The sequence below is a fragment of the Otolemur garnettii genome, unplaced genomic scaffold (assembly GCF_000181295.1).
Source record: "Otolemur garnettii isolate 467f Iridium unplaced genomic scaffold, OtoGar3 scaffold00057, whole genome shotgun sequence".
Classification (NCBI taxonomy): Eukaryota; Metazoa; Chordata; class Mammalia; order Primates; family Galagidae; genus Otolemur; species Otolemur garnettii.
In genome coordinates, this window is record NW_003852452.1 from 5,934,347 (window position 1) to 5,952,564 (window position 18,218).

The window sequence follows — 18,218 nt, forward strand, 5'->3', positions numbered from 1 at the left end:
ATTGGTCTTCCAGAGTGCTAGGATTACAGGCATGAGCCACTGTGTCTGGCCAATAATGCCTTTTTACACCAATGGATATATTATTCAGAAACATGGCAAGAAAGAAAAAAAGCACTGAAAGTATCACACACAAAAGTTTTACGAATGTAATTTTATTAATATTAACATAAATTATCTTCCCTAGATATATTATTTTTTGAGGCAAATATAGTAATCTGTTGCAACAGAAAAAATGTCTACTTGGTAATATGAGATGTACTGGCATGATAATTTCATAAATTGTTCAGGTGTGTGCAAACACTCCAGGGATGGATATCTGAATTTCGTTTTCAGATTTCTCAATTTTCACATGCATTTTAGCTCTCTGGTTTTAATATTATATGTTTCCCTCTAAGTGAGATAGCTTTCTCAATAAACAGCAGCAATGAGTGACTAGAGGCCTTCAACTGGCCTCGGGCATTTTCTAAAAATTGAAATTAGTTGTCAAAATTTGAAAATATAGGGGGTGGCTTCTGTGGCTCAGTGGGTAGGGCACTGGCCCCATATACTGATGGTGGTGGGTTCAAACCCGGCCCTGGCCAAACTGCAACAAAAAAATAGCTGGGAGTTGTGGTGGGTGCCTGTAGTCCCAGCTACTCGGGAGGCTGAGGCAAGAGAATCACCTAAGCCCGGGAGTTGCAGGTTGTTGTGAGCTGTGGAAGCCACAGCACTCTACTGAGGGCGATGAAGTGAGACTCTGTCTCTACAAAAAAACAAAAAACAAAAACAAAAACAAAACTGAAAATAGAGAGCTTGCTATGACCTTCCCGCTCCCTGCATCGGGTGCACACCTCTCTGTTCCATGCATTTCAGTCACCTGCCTAGATCACGTAGGCACCTGCGTTTGTGTTTAAGATGATTGCTTCCTCTGTTGTGCACTGTGTCACCCAGCACAGCACAGTGAAATGGGTCCATGGGTCCAAATATGTTGACTTATTATTCCATACAGGTTTTAGGACAACTGTAGGAATATACCCTCCTACTGCAGTTCTTCCACAAAGCACTGTTCTTTGCAGGTGTAAGGGCTGTCTATCTCTTGAGTCCGTAATCTGTTAAGTCACGATGCCTGTGCAGTACTGACTTGCTTATGTCCAATGTACTGGGTCCTGGAGAATAAGCCCTTTCTTCTCATTAGCTCCGACTAGGAAGCAGAAATCCCCCTCCCCAGCTTCTCTCCCCATATCCCCAGCCTCCCCACTCGTTGTTTCTCCTGGCGGTGGGAGTGGAGGGTGGGCCATACTGTATTAATACTATTGTATAAATGTCTTAACATAATAATTAAGTAAACGAGATGAGGTATATATTTACAGTGTGATGTAAACGCTCCTAATTCTATATGAAATCAGCACATTGTACCCCATAAATGCATTATTGTAAAAAAAAAAAAAAACAATTATAAAAGAGAGCAGCTGAAACACTGAGTTGCAGCTGAGACTCTGGGAATAAGCACACAGTCAGCTCTGACTTGCGTGAAACATCTCCCTGACATTATCGGCAGTCTACACATCCTCTTTACCAACAGAAAAAAAAGTCAATATGCAAGAACATAAGGACTTTCCTAAGTGAATGTTTTAAGGGGTAGAAAATACAAGTCTTTCAATGCATATAATTTATTTATTAATGTTGTAGTCCAGTATAATACAAGCATTTTCTCATCTAAAAATATTATTTTAATTCAGAAAACATACTTGCAGTGAACTCTAGAGCCTCAGAATGGAGCACAGAGGGGAGCAAAACCCTTTTGAAACTAAACATTTTATTCAGCAGAAACCGATACTTTTAAACCAATATGGATTTTAATAATTAAATATTTTTTTCAAAATCTCCCTTAACATCAAAGTCAAAGATGATTGTATTTACTTAATATCACTATATAAATATAAAGATGTTAATTGATACTTACCTAGGTCAAATATTCCAGTTGCATGAACAAACATATACATAACAAATATAAATTCATATCAAATATTCCCATTATTATATTCTCCATCATGAATTGAATGCCCTGGAAAGTGCCTTTTTTTCTTTGCTTGTGCTTTTTCTTGTTTTGTTTGGCTTTGTAATCTCTGAGCATTTAGGCAGGGAAGAAAAGAGGCACTAAAAACACAACTGAGAAATAGTTAAATTTGGATGAAACAGGAGTCTTCGTGGCAATCTCTTTTAAATACTTCCCACGGGAGATAATATACTGTGAAACAGTGACCTGCCGCTACACAATGGTTGGGGGTGTGAGGTCATTTCTAGATAGCCGTCCTTTACCCAATGGCTTATTGTCTATAAAATGAAATTATCACGGTGTCAGAAAAGACTAGACCGTTCGCCATCTGAAAGATAGGTTGCAGACCTGTACAAATTAATTTATTCTCTTGACCTTTAATTCAGACATCAGACAATATTTCATTTTGTGCTAAAATGGGGATAGGTTTCTATACTGGAATATGTTCAACATTAACCACCTTTCTCTTTTTTTCTCTATCTGTAAAACTCTTCCTGATTAAAATATTTCAAAGTGTACTTTTTCCCTAATATTGCTAATAGCGATGGTGGAGCTTGGATTTTAAAAATGGCTGCTTTCATCTACTTTGATTTTGGTGAAACCATTTAAAAAAAAAAAACTGAAGAGGGATAGGGTTTAAAGTTTTTGTAAGTAATTAAGGGTAACTGAATGACAGCTGAACTGCTCATATATTTACTGATGACTAGCTTCAAAGTTCTGTGCCTCACGCAAACATTTCACAACTTCTTAGTATCTTCGGATCATGTGTCAGGGTCCTTCAGCTACTGCTCAGGAAGAATACTACCATGGCAAGAGTGAGGAAATCTTAGGGGACGCTGATCTAGTTCAAAAATTGATGGCTCCAGGTGGGAACAGCTTCATTTCAAGTCTGCATTTTAACCAGGTGTGGAAAAAGGACGGGTTCAGGCTTCTTTTATATTCTACACAGATCACAATTTTGAGACTTTAAGGAACCAATAGCTTGTGCTATATGAGAACAATACAAAAGCTTGAAAAATGGTCATAGCAGACCCTGCTTGGACTTTAAACCTTGATGATAATAACTGAAAGTTTAAAGACTATGGAGATCATCTTCTGTTTGGGGGGGGGCAAAGGTCAAAAGGTCACCGTGCAAAGCATCTCCCAGAGTCTAGTGTCACCTGTCTTTCCTTTCCTGTCACACAGCACTTCTCCCGACACTTTCAGAATCTGTATTTTGCTCTTACTCCATATGTACAGTCTCCGAGAATAAAATGACCGTGCCAGGTTATTTTCCTCTCTTAACGAATTCCGATTTGCATGACTTAACATAAAAACAATTTAAGACGTTATTGTGTTTTTATGTTTCGAAAAACCCTTACAGATACAGTTCTAAATATGCAGTAGAAATGCTGTCGTTTCTTGAATCTTCAATAAATTTCTTAGATTTTTTTCCCCACTAACTACAGGAATAGGATAAATAAAAACACTTGGTTCCTCAAGCAGTTCCTTAAGCACAGCAAACACGAATCAAATAGCTTGTACTCCATATGTATGAAAGGCAATGCCACCATCCTAAGTTTCCCTATGTATCCGACACCTTTAAGCATTTTCATTTGTTAATCTCAAAGTATTCTAATAGCATACACATGTTGTCAAAAAATTCCTTCCTGGGGCTTACTGTTGGCTTTTAATTCCCCCAAATCTTTTAAAATCTTAGCCTATTCATGACTTGAAACATGTTTTTAACACGTTATATGAAAATCTCCTTTTGTGCTCCACGATGACAGAGCCCGCCTGAGTCCTGGAGAAAGCAAATCACATTCCAGTTATGTTGTCAGCGTGAGAGTCATAAGCTCCCAGGCACTAAGTTCCTAGAGCTGCAAATCCATTGTGTTTCATGTTATAAATAAGAAAACTGCCCTGTGACAGCTATGGTTTGGAAGCATTAAAGTTTTTCTTTTCAACTCTCATTTTTTAAACCTTTTCAGTTATTTTTCTTTGTAAAACTTAGCCACCAGAGTATGATTTCCTGTATCACGGACCTAGAGGCCACAATTAAAAGAAAGAAATTCCAACCAACCATGACAGCGGTTGTAGTCAGCAATGAAGACAACACTGACTCCTGTCGATGTTGCAGTAGACAGTTGTCTCTCTGCCCCGCGTCTCCTTCCTCCCTGGCTTCTCCAGCCTTCTGAGCGAGTCCCTTCCCATTGCACTGAGAATATGTGATGTGGGCTTTCTACGGCTTGTACTTTACGTTGGGTCTTCTCAACCATGAAAACACAGTTATAAATTGTTCTCGGAGCGAATCCACTCAACATCTTGGCACTTGGTTGTTTTTAACTTCTCAACAATAGGCACTGTTCACTCCCCTCCATCCCAGCTCTTTATTCAGGGATCAGGCAGGACGCTGATGAAAGGCCAGTCACGGCTTCCCCCCATGGTATCAGTGCGGTGGCATGTGATGATTCACATGGGGTGTGTTTGATCCGAGGAAGCCCAGTCTCTGCTTATTCTTCCTTTGTTCTGTCATCTGGGGGGAAAGAGAGACTGTGTTCAGCTGATTCTCCCAATCGTACCCAGTGCCGGTGGTGCTGGTGGGCCACAGTGATTGCCATCTGATTATTTCCCAAGCACTTACTGTCTGGAATCAGATAGCTTAATCTTATTAGTAAAAAGAGACTTTTTTTTTAAAGTGAATTTCCATAAACAGAGAAAAGGAACAAATTCCTTCCTGTGGTGCGTTTAAAACAGACCTTGCTTGTCACATAATTGCCGCCACCACCACGGTCATTTTAACAGCTACCATGGTTACTGCGGATATTTTTACTAACAATTCCATATGATAAAGGATTGATGGTAGCATTGAAACGGCAGATATGATGATCTGCCTTTCCCATGAATTTAGTCACCCACACTATCATGTCAGAGAACATGGTTTTCTATCAAAAAGTACAGAGAGGTCCTTGCATTTTGGCATTTCCTCCTTCTTTCTCCCTTCCATAGAAGGAAAAGTGTCCCACAAGGTCAGGGGAGGTGGGATAAGTGGATGACCCTGCATGCCCAGACGCATTCTACAGCCCAGTGGGGTTTTCCTTGCTGGAGTTTACAATGCTCCCTCAAAGTGGTGACGGCTCCACCCCAGCCAGCACTGCCCCTCAGCCCACCAGGCCACACTGACCTGCTCCTTGAGCTCTGCCAGCTGACCCGACAGCTGTTTGACCAGACTCATGGTTGACTCCAGCTTCTCCTGAAGGTTCCGAATTTCATTTTGCTCACTGTCACTTTCGTTGCTAACAAGGGACATGGCTCGCATCCGAGGAAACCAGTCTAAATTCTTCTCCTAAAAGCAAACAGATGTACAGGAACAAGAGAGTAAGTATGGAAGGGAGCCTAGAGCCCCACCAAGAACGTGTAGGGGTGTTTATTGTTATTACTAACATCTAAATCAACAACCTCAAACCAAAAGGTACTCTCTGGCTGGGATGGATAGGGGCTGAGGGTGGGAATAAAGTGGGGCTTAGGCATGGGCCTTCATGGGCTGGAGAACATCTCAGATACTGGAGCCACTTCCCATGGGCTCCCCGGGAAGTCCCCAGATGAAACATTTACAACCACGAGATCTGTGGGCATTCAGCGAATCCTGAATAGACCTGGAGAGCAGATGCCTGTGTGTGGGTAACAGCATAGGCATGAGCTGTTTCTCTTTCACCCTGGCAAAGAAGAGAAAGAGGTGGTGGGCAGGACGGGAAGGTTGTAAGAAAATGTTCAGCCCCAGCCACCCATGCTTATTTACTTCCCACTTCTCTAGGAAGCTTGCAGCCCTCTGAGCTCCTCTCGGGAAAGAGGGAAGTGGAAGGCCATGGCCCTGGGTTACTCTGTCTGCTCCCTTTGGAAACATTTTATTATGGTGGGGTGGGGTTTCAGAGTTAGACTTCCCCATAGGGCAATAGCTGGTACCACTTCCGTTTTTCTAGGCAGACTGGGTGTAGGTGCTGTGTGTGTGTGTGTGTGTTTCCTTCCACTGTGGTAGAGATAGAAGCTCTTGTGAAAACTCTGCCCTATTGCCAACCATCACAGAATCATTTTATTACTTCTATTACTGTATAACATGTTTCAATCTTAAAAAGGCTCTGGAAGATAAATCATATTATCCTCATTTCACAGATAAGGAAATAAAGAAACTTCAACAGTTGAATTGCCTATCTTGCAAGCTAGTGAATGGTAGATCTGGGCTGTGAAGCCCTCTTACCAGTGGGTGGGTCAGTCACTGTCTCTACACACTGAGTTCTCTAAGCCCCCTTTTCACAACATCCCTCGTGGTGAGCTTTCTGCTTAAGAATCTTTCCATTCCAGAAAAGTCTACTGAAGTGGCTACAATAACCTGTGTTGGGGGGATCCCTAGAATGAGAGACATCTGAGGCTGCTCCCTCCCTAATTCCAGTGGAAAGGCCCAACTGTGTATCTCTGGACCACAGTCTAAATCTTGCTTTCAGGTTGGCCTTTTGTTGTTGGAGCTAGTCAGGGAATAACAAGTGCTTTATAGTTCCCTACCCCCAACAGAAGTGAAAAGGGCTGATAAAGAATTAAAGATAAAAACATCTTGAAGAGTTTTAAGCTGCATTTAAAGGGCTGTAGCAAATTAGCATTTCAAAGGAGAATAGTAACATTCTCTAAAGTGTCAAGTGACAGACAACTTCATTCATTCAATCCTTTAACATCTATTATTAGGTATTTAGGAGTAAAAGGCAGATAAGACTATGTGTGTCTGCCTGGAGCTTGTGGCCTACATAGCCCTCCACAGAGGGAGGACTGTACACTGTGTATATCAAAATCCTAGTGGATTCCAACCCCACCCACCTCTTACCCCATCAGAACCTCAGGGGATGTATATGATTCTTATCTCCCTAAAGTGTATGAGTGCTGGTCTATCACGACTACTGCTGAGGCATGGACAGGATAGGGAAATGAAGCTAAGGGAAAAGATATGAAATAGCTGATGTGGGGAAATGGCAGAGAAAACCAAACAGGGATCCATTAAATGGTTGCATGGGAGTAGAGATATTCCAGCAGAGTGGGAGACCACACCTTGTGATGACTGCAAGACCACTGTTCACCAACAGCCCAGCTGGATGTACAGATAAGCACAGAGCTGATACAGGATGTCCAGTCTCCCTAGAAGGGGCATCAGACAGATACAGGTGTAGGAAGCCAAGAATGTGGGCAAACCAGTGGTTGGTGTGATGAACATTGATGTGTGGGTGGGTTGGTAGGAAGGCTGGAGAAGAATAGAACTGTGCTAAATGCTCATAGAGCACCCTTTGTAATGCCAATTCAGTGTTAGGACACCCTTTTGCATCTTTTTCTTTTAGAAACTTCCTGAAGGTTGATGTTTTCGCCATCTCTCACGTTGGGTATGACCATGTCACCTGGTCCTTTCTCACCCTAAGCCTAGTCTTTGATGTTCCCAAATTCTTCTGTCCCAACACTCCCTCTGGAATCCCTCTCTTGGTATATATGGGCCAACTCTTTTCTCCCAGAATGCTACTTTCTTTCTTGGCGCTGCCGTGAGGATCCCTATCTTAGTCCATTTGGTGCTGCTATAACAGAGTACCCAAGACTGGGTAATATGTAACAGGTAGAAATTTATTGGCTCACAGTTCTGGAGGCTGGGAAGTCTAATGGCAAGGTGCTGCATCTGGTGAGAGCCTTCTTACTATGTCATCATGTGGCAGAAGGTAAGAGGGTGAGAGATCCCATGAATTTAGGTTCTTATATTAGTTAGTATCTATATTTTCTCTCAAAGATCCCATGAATTTAGGTTCTTGTATTCATTAGTATCTATATTTTCTCTCAAAGATCCCATGAATTTAGGTTCTTGTATTAGTTAGTATCTATATTTTCTACAATAGTATCTGTAGGAGACTGAGCACCAGGCTTATAGAAGCGGCCATGGTTCTGGAGGGAGGCCCTGGGAGCAAGACAATCTCCTAGCTAGCCTGAAGACGTTTTGCAGCCTGGACACAAGCCCTCAAGGAACTGCATGTGTCAATGAGTTAAGACTGATTGCTTGTTAGCAAGCAGGTGTTATACTTTGGACATCTGTGGTGCAACAGGGTGGGAGTCGAGCCCTGTAGGGAAAGCGCATGTAGGGATCATTATGTGGGCTCCTCACACCTGTGGTAAAATGCTTCAATAAAAGGCCATGACAGAGGTTACTCAGGGCTCTCCTGACACCTATGGGAAGCCCACCCCTTGCAGGCATGTACCTTCAATCCGTGTCCCAGTTGTTTTTATTCATGAGGTGACGGGGTGCCCACAGTGGGCACCCACAAGTATCTATTATCTGAATTTTCCAAATGAAGAAACTGAGGTGCTATGGTTAGGATATGGTTTGTCCCCTCTAAACCTGTTGAAGAGTGATCCCCAATGTTGGGGGTGGGGCCTCATGGGAGGTCTTTGGGTCATAGGAGTGGATCCCTTGCCAATAGCTTGGTACCACTGGTAACGAGTGAGTTCTTGCTCTTGCAAAACTATATTGGTTCTTGGAGGAATGGATTAGTTCTCCCAAGAGGGGGTTGTTTTAAAGCCCAGATGCCCTTCAGGTTTGGTCTGTCCAGGTTTGGTCTGTTTATGCACGTGCTGGTTCACCTTTGACCTTTCCCACCATGTTTTGAACCAACATAAAAGGCCTCACCAGAAGCTAAGCAGGTGCCAACACCAGGCTTCTTGCACAGCCTGCAGAACTATGCACTAACTAAACCTCTTTTATTACCCAGCCTCAGGTATTCCTTTATAGCAACATACAATGGTCCAAGATTTGAGGCTAGCAAGTGGATTAGCTGGGATCCCAGTTCAGATCTACCTGCATTGAGATCTGTTGGCAAGATAGGAAGACTGTGGCCAGAGATGGAATAACGAAATTTAAAACTACAAAAGAAGAACAACCTTGGGCAATGAAAAATCTGGGCCACGAATGTCTTAAATCTGGTAACAGTGTGTGAACTTTTATGACTGAACTTGAGGGGTTAGTATTTAATGGTACAGAGTTTTAGCTGGGGAAGATGAAGGTTTTCTAGAGTTAGATTGGTGATGATGGTTGCAGAACCACATGAATGTACGTTATACCACAAAACTGTATACTTTAATGGCCAAAATTAAATGTTATGTATATTTTACTGAAATTTTAAAAAATTATGGAATTTGCCAAGGCTAAACTTTTGGAAGACTTGGGCAGAAAGCTCTTGAAGTCATTAGGAAGGAGGTCAGTAGCTTGGGGGTAGAGAGGAGGCTGGGGTCTGTAATGCATGTACAAGAGCAACCCAGAGACATCAGAGGACAGAGATGGGAAGGACTAGAGCGATGATTTTTTTTGTTTCTTTGTTTTTTTGGAAGTTGAAGGTATGAGGATTTCTTGGTGACAGGGAGCCCAGAGTCTGCTGACCCTCTTCTAGGGCCTTTGACACAGAGGAGTTGGGAGATAGGCTGCTGTTACCAGAGGACTAAAAGAGAAGGGGTTTGCTGTGGTTTGAATGCTTGTCACTTCCAAAACTCATTTTGAAACTTAATTGGCATTACAACAGTATTAAAAGGTGGCACCCTTAAGAGGTGGTCAGGCCATGAGGGCTCCACCCTACTGGGTAGAACTGTATCTTTATATAAGGGTGAGTTGGGTCCTCTCTTGCTCTCTCTCACCCTCTTACCTTCTGCCACATGATGACATAGTAAGAAGGCTCTCACCAGATGCAGCACCTTGCCATTAGACTTCCCAGCCTCCAGAACGGTGAGCCAATAAATTTCTACCTGTTACATATTACCCAGTCTTGGGTACTCTGTTATAGCAGCACCAAATGGACTAAGATAGGGATCCTCACGGCAGCACCAAGAAAGAAAGTAGCATTCTGGGAGAAAAGAGTTGGCCCATATATACCAAGAGAGGGATTCCAGAGGGAGTGTTGGGACAGAAGAATTTGGGAACATCAAAGACTAGGCTTAGGGTGAGAAAGGACCAGGTGACATGGTCGTACCCAACGTGAGAGATGGCGAAAACATCAACCTTCAGGAAGTTTCTAAAAGAAAAAGATGCAAAAGGGTGTCCTAACACTGAATAGACTGTAAAGCTCCCAGGGCTGCACTTAGTCATGGCCGAGGCCTCTGGCTTTTGAGGAAACAATGGCAGCTGTCAGTGAACCATGGCCGAAGCTCTTTGGACCATGGAACTCTCTTCCCTTATATCTCTTTCTTCATGTGTTCCTTTGTTCACTTATTTAATAATTCTTTCATTTACTATGTCTATGGAAGGCCCTGGAAGAACCCTGAGCAAAACTCAGCACAATTCTTATGCTAATGAGATGTGCAGTTTATTCTCATGAAAATTCAGCCAAACAATGACAAAGAAACGAGAAGCTGGGCATAAGTGCCAGGTAGGAACACTGCAGGGTCCTGTCATGCTTTTTTCTTAGTTTCTAACAGTCAGTCTTTCTTCCAACTTTGTTTTTCTAACCTTTCTCTCATTTACTTCTTGTATCTTTGAGTTTTTTGTTTGTTGTTTCTCAGCCTTTTCTACTTTTCTGCTTTTTTTTTTTTTTTGTGGTTTTTGGCTGGGGCTGGGTTTGAACCCGCAACCTCCGGCATATGGGACTGGAGTCTTACTCCTTTGAGCCATAGGCGCCACCCATCTACTTTTCTGCTTCTTGTTCCATTCTTCCCTAAAGTAAAATATAATGTGTAACTAAAATTTCTTTTCAATATGAAGTAACATTTTATGGTGCCTTTTCTTAAACGTTATTTTTTCCTTTTCTTAATTTTTAAGAGACTTGTGTTGAATTCTCTCACGACAGTGGTAACTTAAATTGATTGTTTTCTTTCCTTTTTTGGAATAGAGTAGTCTTTTAAAAATCAGCTTCACAAATTTGTGAAGCTAATTATTAGATATCATAGTAGTTCCCCCTTATCTGAGGGGACTGTGTTCCAAGACCCCCAGTAGATGCCTGGAACCATGGATAGTATTGAACCCTACATCTGATTATATTGTATTTATTTCTATATGTACATATCTATAATAGTTTAATTTATAAATAAGGCCCAGAGAAAGATTAGTGATAACAAATAATATAATAGAACAATCATAATCATGTACTGCAATAAAAATGATCTCTCTCTCTCTCAAAATATCGTAATATATTCGGACCATAGTTGGCTACAGGTGACTGAAACCATGGAAGGCAAAACTACAGATAAAGGAGGACTAATGTATAGTTTGTTCATCAGAATTAACTCAAATATAGCCACGTTCCCAAGTGTGGCTATGCTTTTTTTATCAAAAGTAGCTGCCAATTAAACTCACAGAATTTCCTCTCTCTTCAAATGGCTTCCACAGAAGACTCATCCTGAGCAGGGAAAGGGGAGGGTGGACCCCAGACTTCAGCCTAAGCCAGAGCCACAGAAGGACACACAGAGCAGTTCCTGGCTGGCAGGACACCACCTCCTCCCCATGTAGACTTGTATTCACCATCTAACAACATCTAATGAAGCAATTCGGTTCTGTTACTTCACAGTTTACACACATAAGTTCCATACATCTTGTGATCAAGCACGTGATTATTAGATTCCCATGTTGACTCTGGTCAACATGAAATCATTTCCTTATTTCACCAGGAATGAAAACATCTGACCACAGGGTAGTAAAAAGTGAAGGAAGTTGGTAGATTAACTGTTAGATTCTGAGGCTACAATGTACAATCTAGTAAGCTGGTGAGTGACAATCCAGAGCTTCTTAAGGTTTCTGAAATCCACAGCTCAGAGGTAAACCAGTTATGTCCCTGAGAAGTACCTTTGAGGACACATGGAGCACACCAATCACAACCCTCATGCTAGCCCTCAATCCTAATAATCAGGTATCTCTCTAGATGATTAGAAGATCAATAGACATGCCAAGACCTTCCAAGTAGTCCTTGCAATAGTCAGATCCATTGACTTATTTAATTTTGTCATTATCCAATAAAATGAAGAGGTTGTTAGTGTCAAGGATTAGTTGTGCTATGCTTTCATATTTGGTTCTTAACCCACGTGTGGGAAAGAAACAATTTGGATCATTGGAAAGAGCAGCAATCCAGGAGTCAGGACACCTGGGCTTTGGCTGTAGCTTAGCCAAAAACTAGCCAAATGATATAAAGGGTAGGGGAATACATATTATCTCAGTCCCAGTTTCCTCATCTGTAAAACTAGAATGTTACCCTATCAGGGGCTTCCAGCCTTTTCTCTTTTCTGCTGTACATTGGAAGTAGAAGAGTTATCTTGGGCCACACATTAAATATACAGACACTAACAAGAGCCAATGAGCAAAAGAAAAGGTCTGTGCATTCTTTTGCAATATCTGACAGATAAGCGAAACAGTCCTCAAATAATCTGCATGTGGCCCCTGGGCAGCAGGTTGGTCACCCCTGCACTACTGTCCATGTCTCTTTCCAGTTTATCATTCTGTGAGCTATGAATGTAAGGAAAGCTACAAAAACCAAATTGTTGAGAGAAGATGGAACTTGCCAAGTGAGCAAAGAGTAACATAGCACTTAGGCTAAAAGTAACCCTGAAGCCACACAATGCATACCCAACATATTGCAAAGGTCCAGTCCCAACCCTAGAAAGTTTAGGTTTCCTTGAGATCTCATAATATGCTTATGGTAGATGTTCCCACATTTGACTTCCACTTCTGGACGAATTTTTTCACATTGCATGGTGGAATAGCTCTTACATAATCTATCTCTGTTAATACCTAATTGACCACAGACTCAAGTAAATATGAAGAGTATAGTAATTTTTTTTTTTTCACATTAGAAAGAGATTAAGAAGCAATGAGGCTGGATGCAGTGGCTCACACCTATAATTGTTGCCATGTTCTGGGAGGCCAAGGGAGGGGGATCCCTTGAGGCTAGGAATTTGAAATCAGTCTGAGTTTTATAGGGGCAAGACCCTGCCCCTATAAAAACCAGGAAAATTAGCTGTGCATGGTGGCACTTGCCTGAAGTCCCAGCGATTTGGGAGACTGAGGCGGGAGGGTCACTTGAGCCTGTAGTAAGCTCACCGCACTCTGCCCAGGGCAACAGAGCGAGACTCTGTCTCTCCAAAAAAAAAAAGTAGCAACAAAATTTGATTTCTGTGAACCAAACATTGGAGAAGTTGTCTTCCTTGAGTATCTTTTGAGCTTTACAAGGTATGCATTAAAAGCTGACTGTAAGGCCAGGCATGGTAGCTCATGCCTGTAATCCTAGCACTTTGGGAGGCTCAGGCAGGTGGATTGCTTGAATTTGAAACCAGTCTGAGCAAGAGCAAGAACCCTGTCTCTAAAAAATACCCAGGCATTGTGGGGCTACAGGCACCTGTAGTCCCAGCTACTTGGGAAGCTGAGGCAAGAGGATCACTTGTGCCCAAGAGTTCGATGCTGCTGTGAGCTATAATGATGCCATAGTACTCTACCAAGGGCGATGTAGTAAAACTCTGTCTCAAAAAAAAAAGCTAACTGTAGGTAATCTACACCATAAGGTAGGGACTATTACCATCCCTTTCCTTGCCCACTGAGACAAGAAAAGGATTCGCTACTTCCCCCAGGTCATACAGATGGCTTTAGTGGCTAAGCCAGCTATGGCTTTCACTCTTGGAATGGAAATCTTTTACTCCTTCACTGCCCTGGACCATTCTCCACATCTAATGGAGATGTCTATGCTTAGCTTGTGAACTGGCCAAAGAAAACTACAGTGATTCTCCAGAGACTGATATAACTCAGACCTGTTGATTCGTTCTTTTGGGGTATACTGAGGTTCATTATTAAAAGTCAGAAACACAAGCCCTCCAGCCACTGTGTCACAGACACGTGTGCAGGTACAGACGGAGATGCATCAATACCGGACGTTCACTGCAGTTTTGCAGAATGCTCAGCAGCACTACCAATGAAGGCACCACACCGAATGACCAAGTAGTCTAACGGAGTAATGTCAGTCAGCTGTTTCAGGTGTACCTTCACCCATACACCCAGACTTCATGGCTAGGTGTAGAATGTGCTGTCACAGGACCATTTCCTGAGGTTTCTCTTGGTTACCATCCTCTTCTGAGACTTAAGTTCATCCTGCACTTTCCATTCTAAAATTCATTTGCAAAACCTTCTAGGATGAAGAGTATAATGTTTCCCAAAGCTTCAGCATGGCCTTCTGCATTCCTCTCTTTGCACTTCTGGTCTGAAGACATCAGCAGAAGGGGCTCTTGAAAGGAGCACAAGTCACCTAACTATCACCTACATACTGGAAGTTCCCACATGAAAAGACATAGCTCCCGCCTTCCTGGAACTTTAGACCTGTGACAATAACCTGGAACAAGGGTCCTTCCTGAAGGTGAAGTGACCATCTTGGTTACAGGGAGTGCCTCCTACACCCCAGAGCTCTGTGCCTGCCTCATTTCATGAGGGACATGGTGAGCTTCTCCAACTTCTGCACCAATGTGGTTGCCTTGAGGGCAGAGTAGGCATTATCTCAAAAAATCCAGGGATGGCCACGACATTGGCATCGGGGTTCCTAGCCCAGTTCCTAGTGAAAACCAGTACCACTCAAGGTGGGCAACAGGAGGGTGGTTCTCACAGGGACCCAGGGGCAGCTTTGTGACCATGAGGGTGGAAGGACGGGCTGGAATACGTGTCTCCTTTGACAAAGGCGAGAGACTGCAGGTGAGGGAGAGAGGATCCAGCTGTGTTCTCTGAAAGTGAAACTCTATTCCTGGACTGAAAAATGAAGGAAAACCTTGGCAACTCGCTCTACAAAGAGAGAGGGAAGAAGGGTTGATTTTGCTCTGTTAGAAATACGACCTATCACAGGACTTAAAGAATCATTTCCAGCCCTTATTAATATCTTTCTTCTGAACTGGTAGGTTCCCACAAACATGGTGGAGCCCCACATTTGCGTGGATCGAGAACTTCTAAATGCATTATAGTTATCCAAACCCAAACAGTATCAAAAGATTTTGTAAAGTAACAGATTTCTTCCAAGTGTCATCATCATACCTTGAGGTATTTTTAAAATCTAGATGCTTGACTATCAAGTTTAAATCATGTGTGTGAAAGTGATTTGTATATTATAAAGCACTGTCCACATACAAAGCATCCTTGGACCTCTGGGACCACATGCAGAGAGGCTGCAGCCTCCCCTTAGAGCCCTGTGAAGCACCTGACAAAGGCTGGTGTCACGCCGCTGTGCTCCTTTTCTAGGACGCCTCCTTCACTGTGCTGGGGGAAGGGGCTGCTGGCCTGGGAGCCTTGCAGGGACAGGACGATTTAATCTAGTCACTGCTCCCAAAGGCGGGGGGAAAGTAGGTCCAGTGAGAGTGCCGACTAAGGAGGAGAGTTCTGGGATGAAAATCACTTAACAGGACTATTGATCTCAGCAGGGCCCAGGTTTAGAATCAAAAAGGTACAGCTAGAAGGGACTTGGCGATAGTCTGATTCTATAACCCCTGCTTTCTATACAGCTCAGCCATGGTGGGACGGGGCGTGACCTGTTCCTTGCACACGGCTTGCAGGAGGACAGGACTGCCCACCGCCAAGTTACGGACGGCCCTGCAGGCTCTAAGCTTCTGCACAGGTGATGGCGTGAAGGCCCCTCTCCCTGCTGGCTTCCTGAACCTACAGAGGCAGGGTGAAGTAGCTGAGTGTGGACCTCCTCAGTGAAAAGGAGGATCAAAACAGCTCCACAAACAGTTTGTTAAAAAGCTGTGGGGTGTCAGGAAGAGTGTTGGGCTCTGGAGTTTCAAAGACTCATGAGTCAAAATTCCTGTACTTAGACTGTTCCTAGAGTGGTGGGGGAGTTGGTACTGGTAAACACAGACCACAGTGAGGACTGCAGCTTTCTGCAATGGGCAGAAAGGCACTGGACGCAGTAGCCTGCCACCTGCGAGTCATGCCCGGAGGGTGGGCTGCAGCAGAAGGCGGGCCTCAGTTATGTAGGGGATGGAGAGAACCGAAATCTTCAAGGTGTTGAAGAGGCCGGGCAACCTGAAAGAGCACCAAGATGGAAAGCAGGGCTCTGGGCAGTGACCTGGGGAAACGGGCTAAAAGCCATGTGAGGTGGACCCTAGAGCTTAGCTTCGAGCCTGTGATGGTGAGGGGCTGGTTTCGCCCCAGGACAGCAGCTTGGACTGTGAGCAGAGGCTGCAGTCCTGGAGCGCCCACCTTATTTCCCTCGCCCTGTCCTCCTCCCAACCACCAAATTCCCCTCCCAGGAACTTTCTGTTGTCCATGAGAGCGAGGGCAGAGGCCACACAAAGCAAAGTTGCCTGTATCTTCTCTTTTGCTCCCAGACTTCTCACATCTGATCAGCTAATCACAGCTGTCATGAAATGCATCAGCTACGTCTGCTTACATCAGGGACCTGCCTGTCCCCAGCCAACAGGGAGAAGGGAGAGGTCCAGGGCAGCTTAGAGTGGCTGGAAGGCACAGGCCTCTTGTTAATCACTTCAGCAGCACCACTGGGGCAGTGAATAGGAGCATGCAGGGGCAGGACTTTGGGCTGAGTGAGCAGCCCTGCTGTGGCTGCTGGCAGGATCTGAACCCAAGCTTGAACATCCACAGAGTGGTGAACACACAGAAGGTGGGGAGCAGAGCCCAGCACCTGGACCTTCTTTGCGCCATTGGTGGGCTGGATCTGGGAACCTGCAGGAGTGGTGGGGCCCAATCAGTGAGGGTTCTCTCGGAATCTACAGATATATTCCATGATGCAGCGATGGGGAGGCCCATCTACAAATCAGCCATGATGCTCCAGGAACCCAGAGGCTGACTGGCACTCCCCCTTTTCCTGTTCATCCAATGAGTGAGAAACTGATCACAGAGGAAAAATAAATAAGTAAAGCTCTGGCATCAGTGGAGATCATCGGGGACACCCAGCGACCCCATGGTCCTGCCTCTGACTTCCTCAGGGCCAGTCACATCCCTTCCCATTTGAGTTTTTAATTTTCCTGCCAATTCTGAACTTCACTGGATCTATGTTTCTCTTCTTGGTACTTTAACTTTCTTAATCTTATTATATATTAATCTCCATATTTTTTTTTTTTTTTGAGACAGAGCCTCAAGCTGTCCCCCTGGGTAGAGTGCCGTAGCTTTACAGCTCACAGCAACCTCCAACTCCTGGGCTCAAGCGAGTCTCCTGCCTCCACCTCCCAGGTAGCTGGGACCACAGGCGCCCGCCACAACACATGGCTATTTTTTTTGGTTGCAGCCGTCATTGTTGTTTGGCGGGCCCCGGCTGGATTCAAACCTGCCACCTTAGGTGTATGTGGCTGGCGCCTTAGCCGGTTGAGCTATAGGCCCCGAGCCTTAATCTCCATATTTTAATCTAAGTTACTACTCTGGCCTCTTTATGAAGAGAATACAAGTATTTATTTTCTTATGCAAATAATTTGAAGTGGGAGCATTTGCAAGTCTCTTTGGGATAGAAACAACCTGGGGAGTGCTTCATGGAGAGATAGAGGTCAAGCATTTTGAACAGAGTATTAAATCCTCAAGTGGCATTTTTCCAACTTGTGGCTGTCCAGATAATGAAGCCCCTCCTGTGTTTGCAGAAACTGTCACTGCAGAGTCTTGGTGGAAGGCCAGGTTCAGCCTTCCATGACAGATGTTGAAAAGGCTGATATTCTGTCTGCCCTCCCTGCAGAGGCTAGAGCTCAGTCACATGACCAAAGTCATATGACTCATCAGGTGGGCCTGAGATTTTGATGTGGAACAAGTAATGCCAAGAAACAGAATTCCTTCTGTTCACAGTGGGTGCAGTGGTAGCTTCTGGCCATGGTAATGCCCTCTGTGCCAGGGCCCACTTCCAGCAGGTAGCAGCAGCACTTTTCTTCACAGAGGTGGGACTTCCAGCCACCTCATTTCTCTTGGTTTCTGCCCACATGAATAATTCTGCCTGGTTCCTGCCTTCCTCTTAAATCTATATATCCCTTCCATAATTTCCTCCTCTCTCTAAGATAATGAGAGTCAGTTGCTATTGTGTACAAGAAAGAACCCTGACTGGTATGAGTGCCAAGGGATTAATAGGGCCAAGTGCTAATTTAACGCTGGCCAGTTTTGTCGAGAATAAAGATAACAAAATTTTAAAGGAGAATGGCTAAGGAACTTATCCAAATGATACAGTTAATTAATTCTTGTATACTAAATATATTTAATAATATA

At 43.8% G+C, this 18,218-nt stretch overlaps 1 protein-coding gene across 1 annotated transcript in view; it reads right to left on the reverse strand.

The window, feature by feature from the left end:
- Window positions 1-1,638: 1,638 nt before the first annotated feature.
- ITPR2 (inositol 1,4,5-trisphosphate receptor type 2) overlaps window positions 1,639-18,218 on the reverse strand; it is a 482,247-nt gene continuing 465,667 nt past the window's right edge. The window contains exons 56-57 of the mRNA XM_003792467.3: window positions 5,199-5,360; window positions 1,639-4,550 (exon numbers count right to left, since the gene is read on the reverse strand). Coding sequence (XP_003792515.1) covers window positions 4,464-4,550; window positions 5,199-5,360 — 249 coding nt within the window. The 3' untranslated portion in view covers window positions 1,639-4,463. The remainder of the gene's footprint in view (window positions 4,551-5,198; window positions 5,361-18,218) is intronic.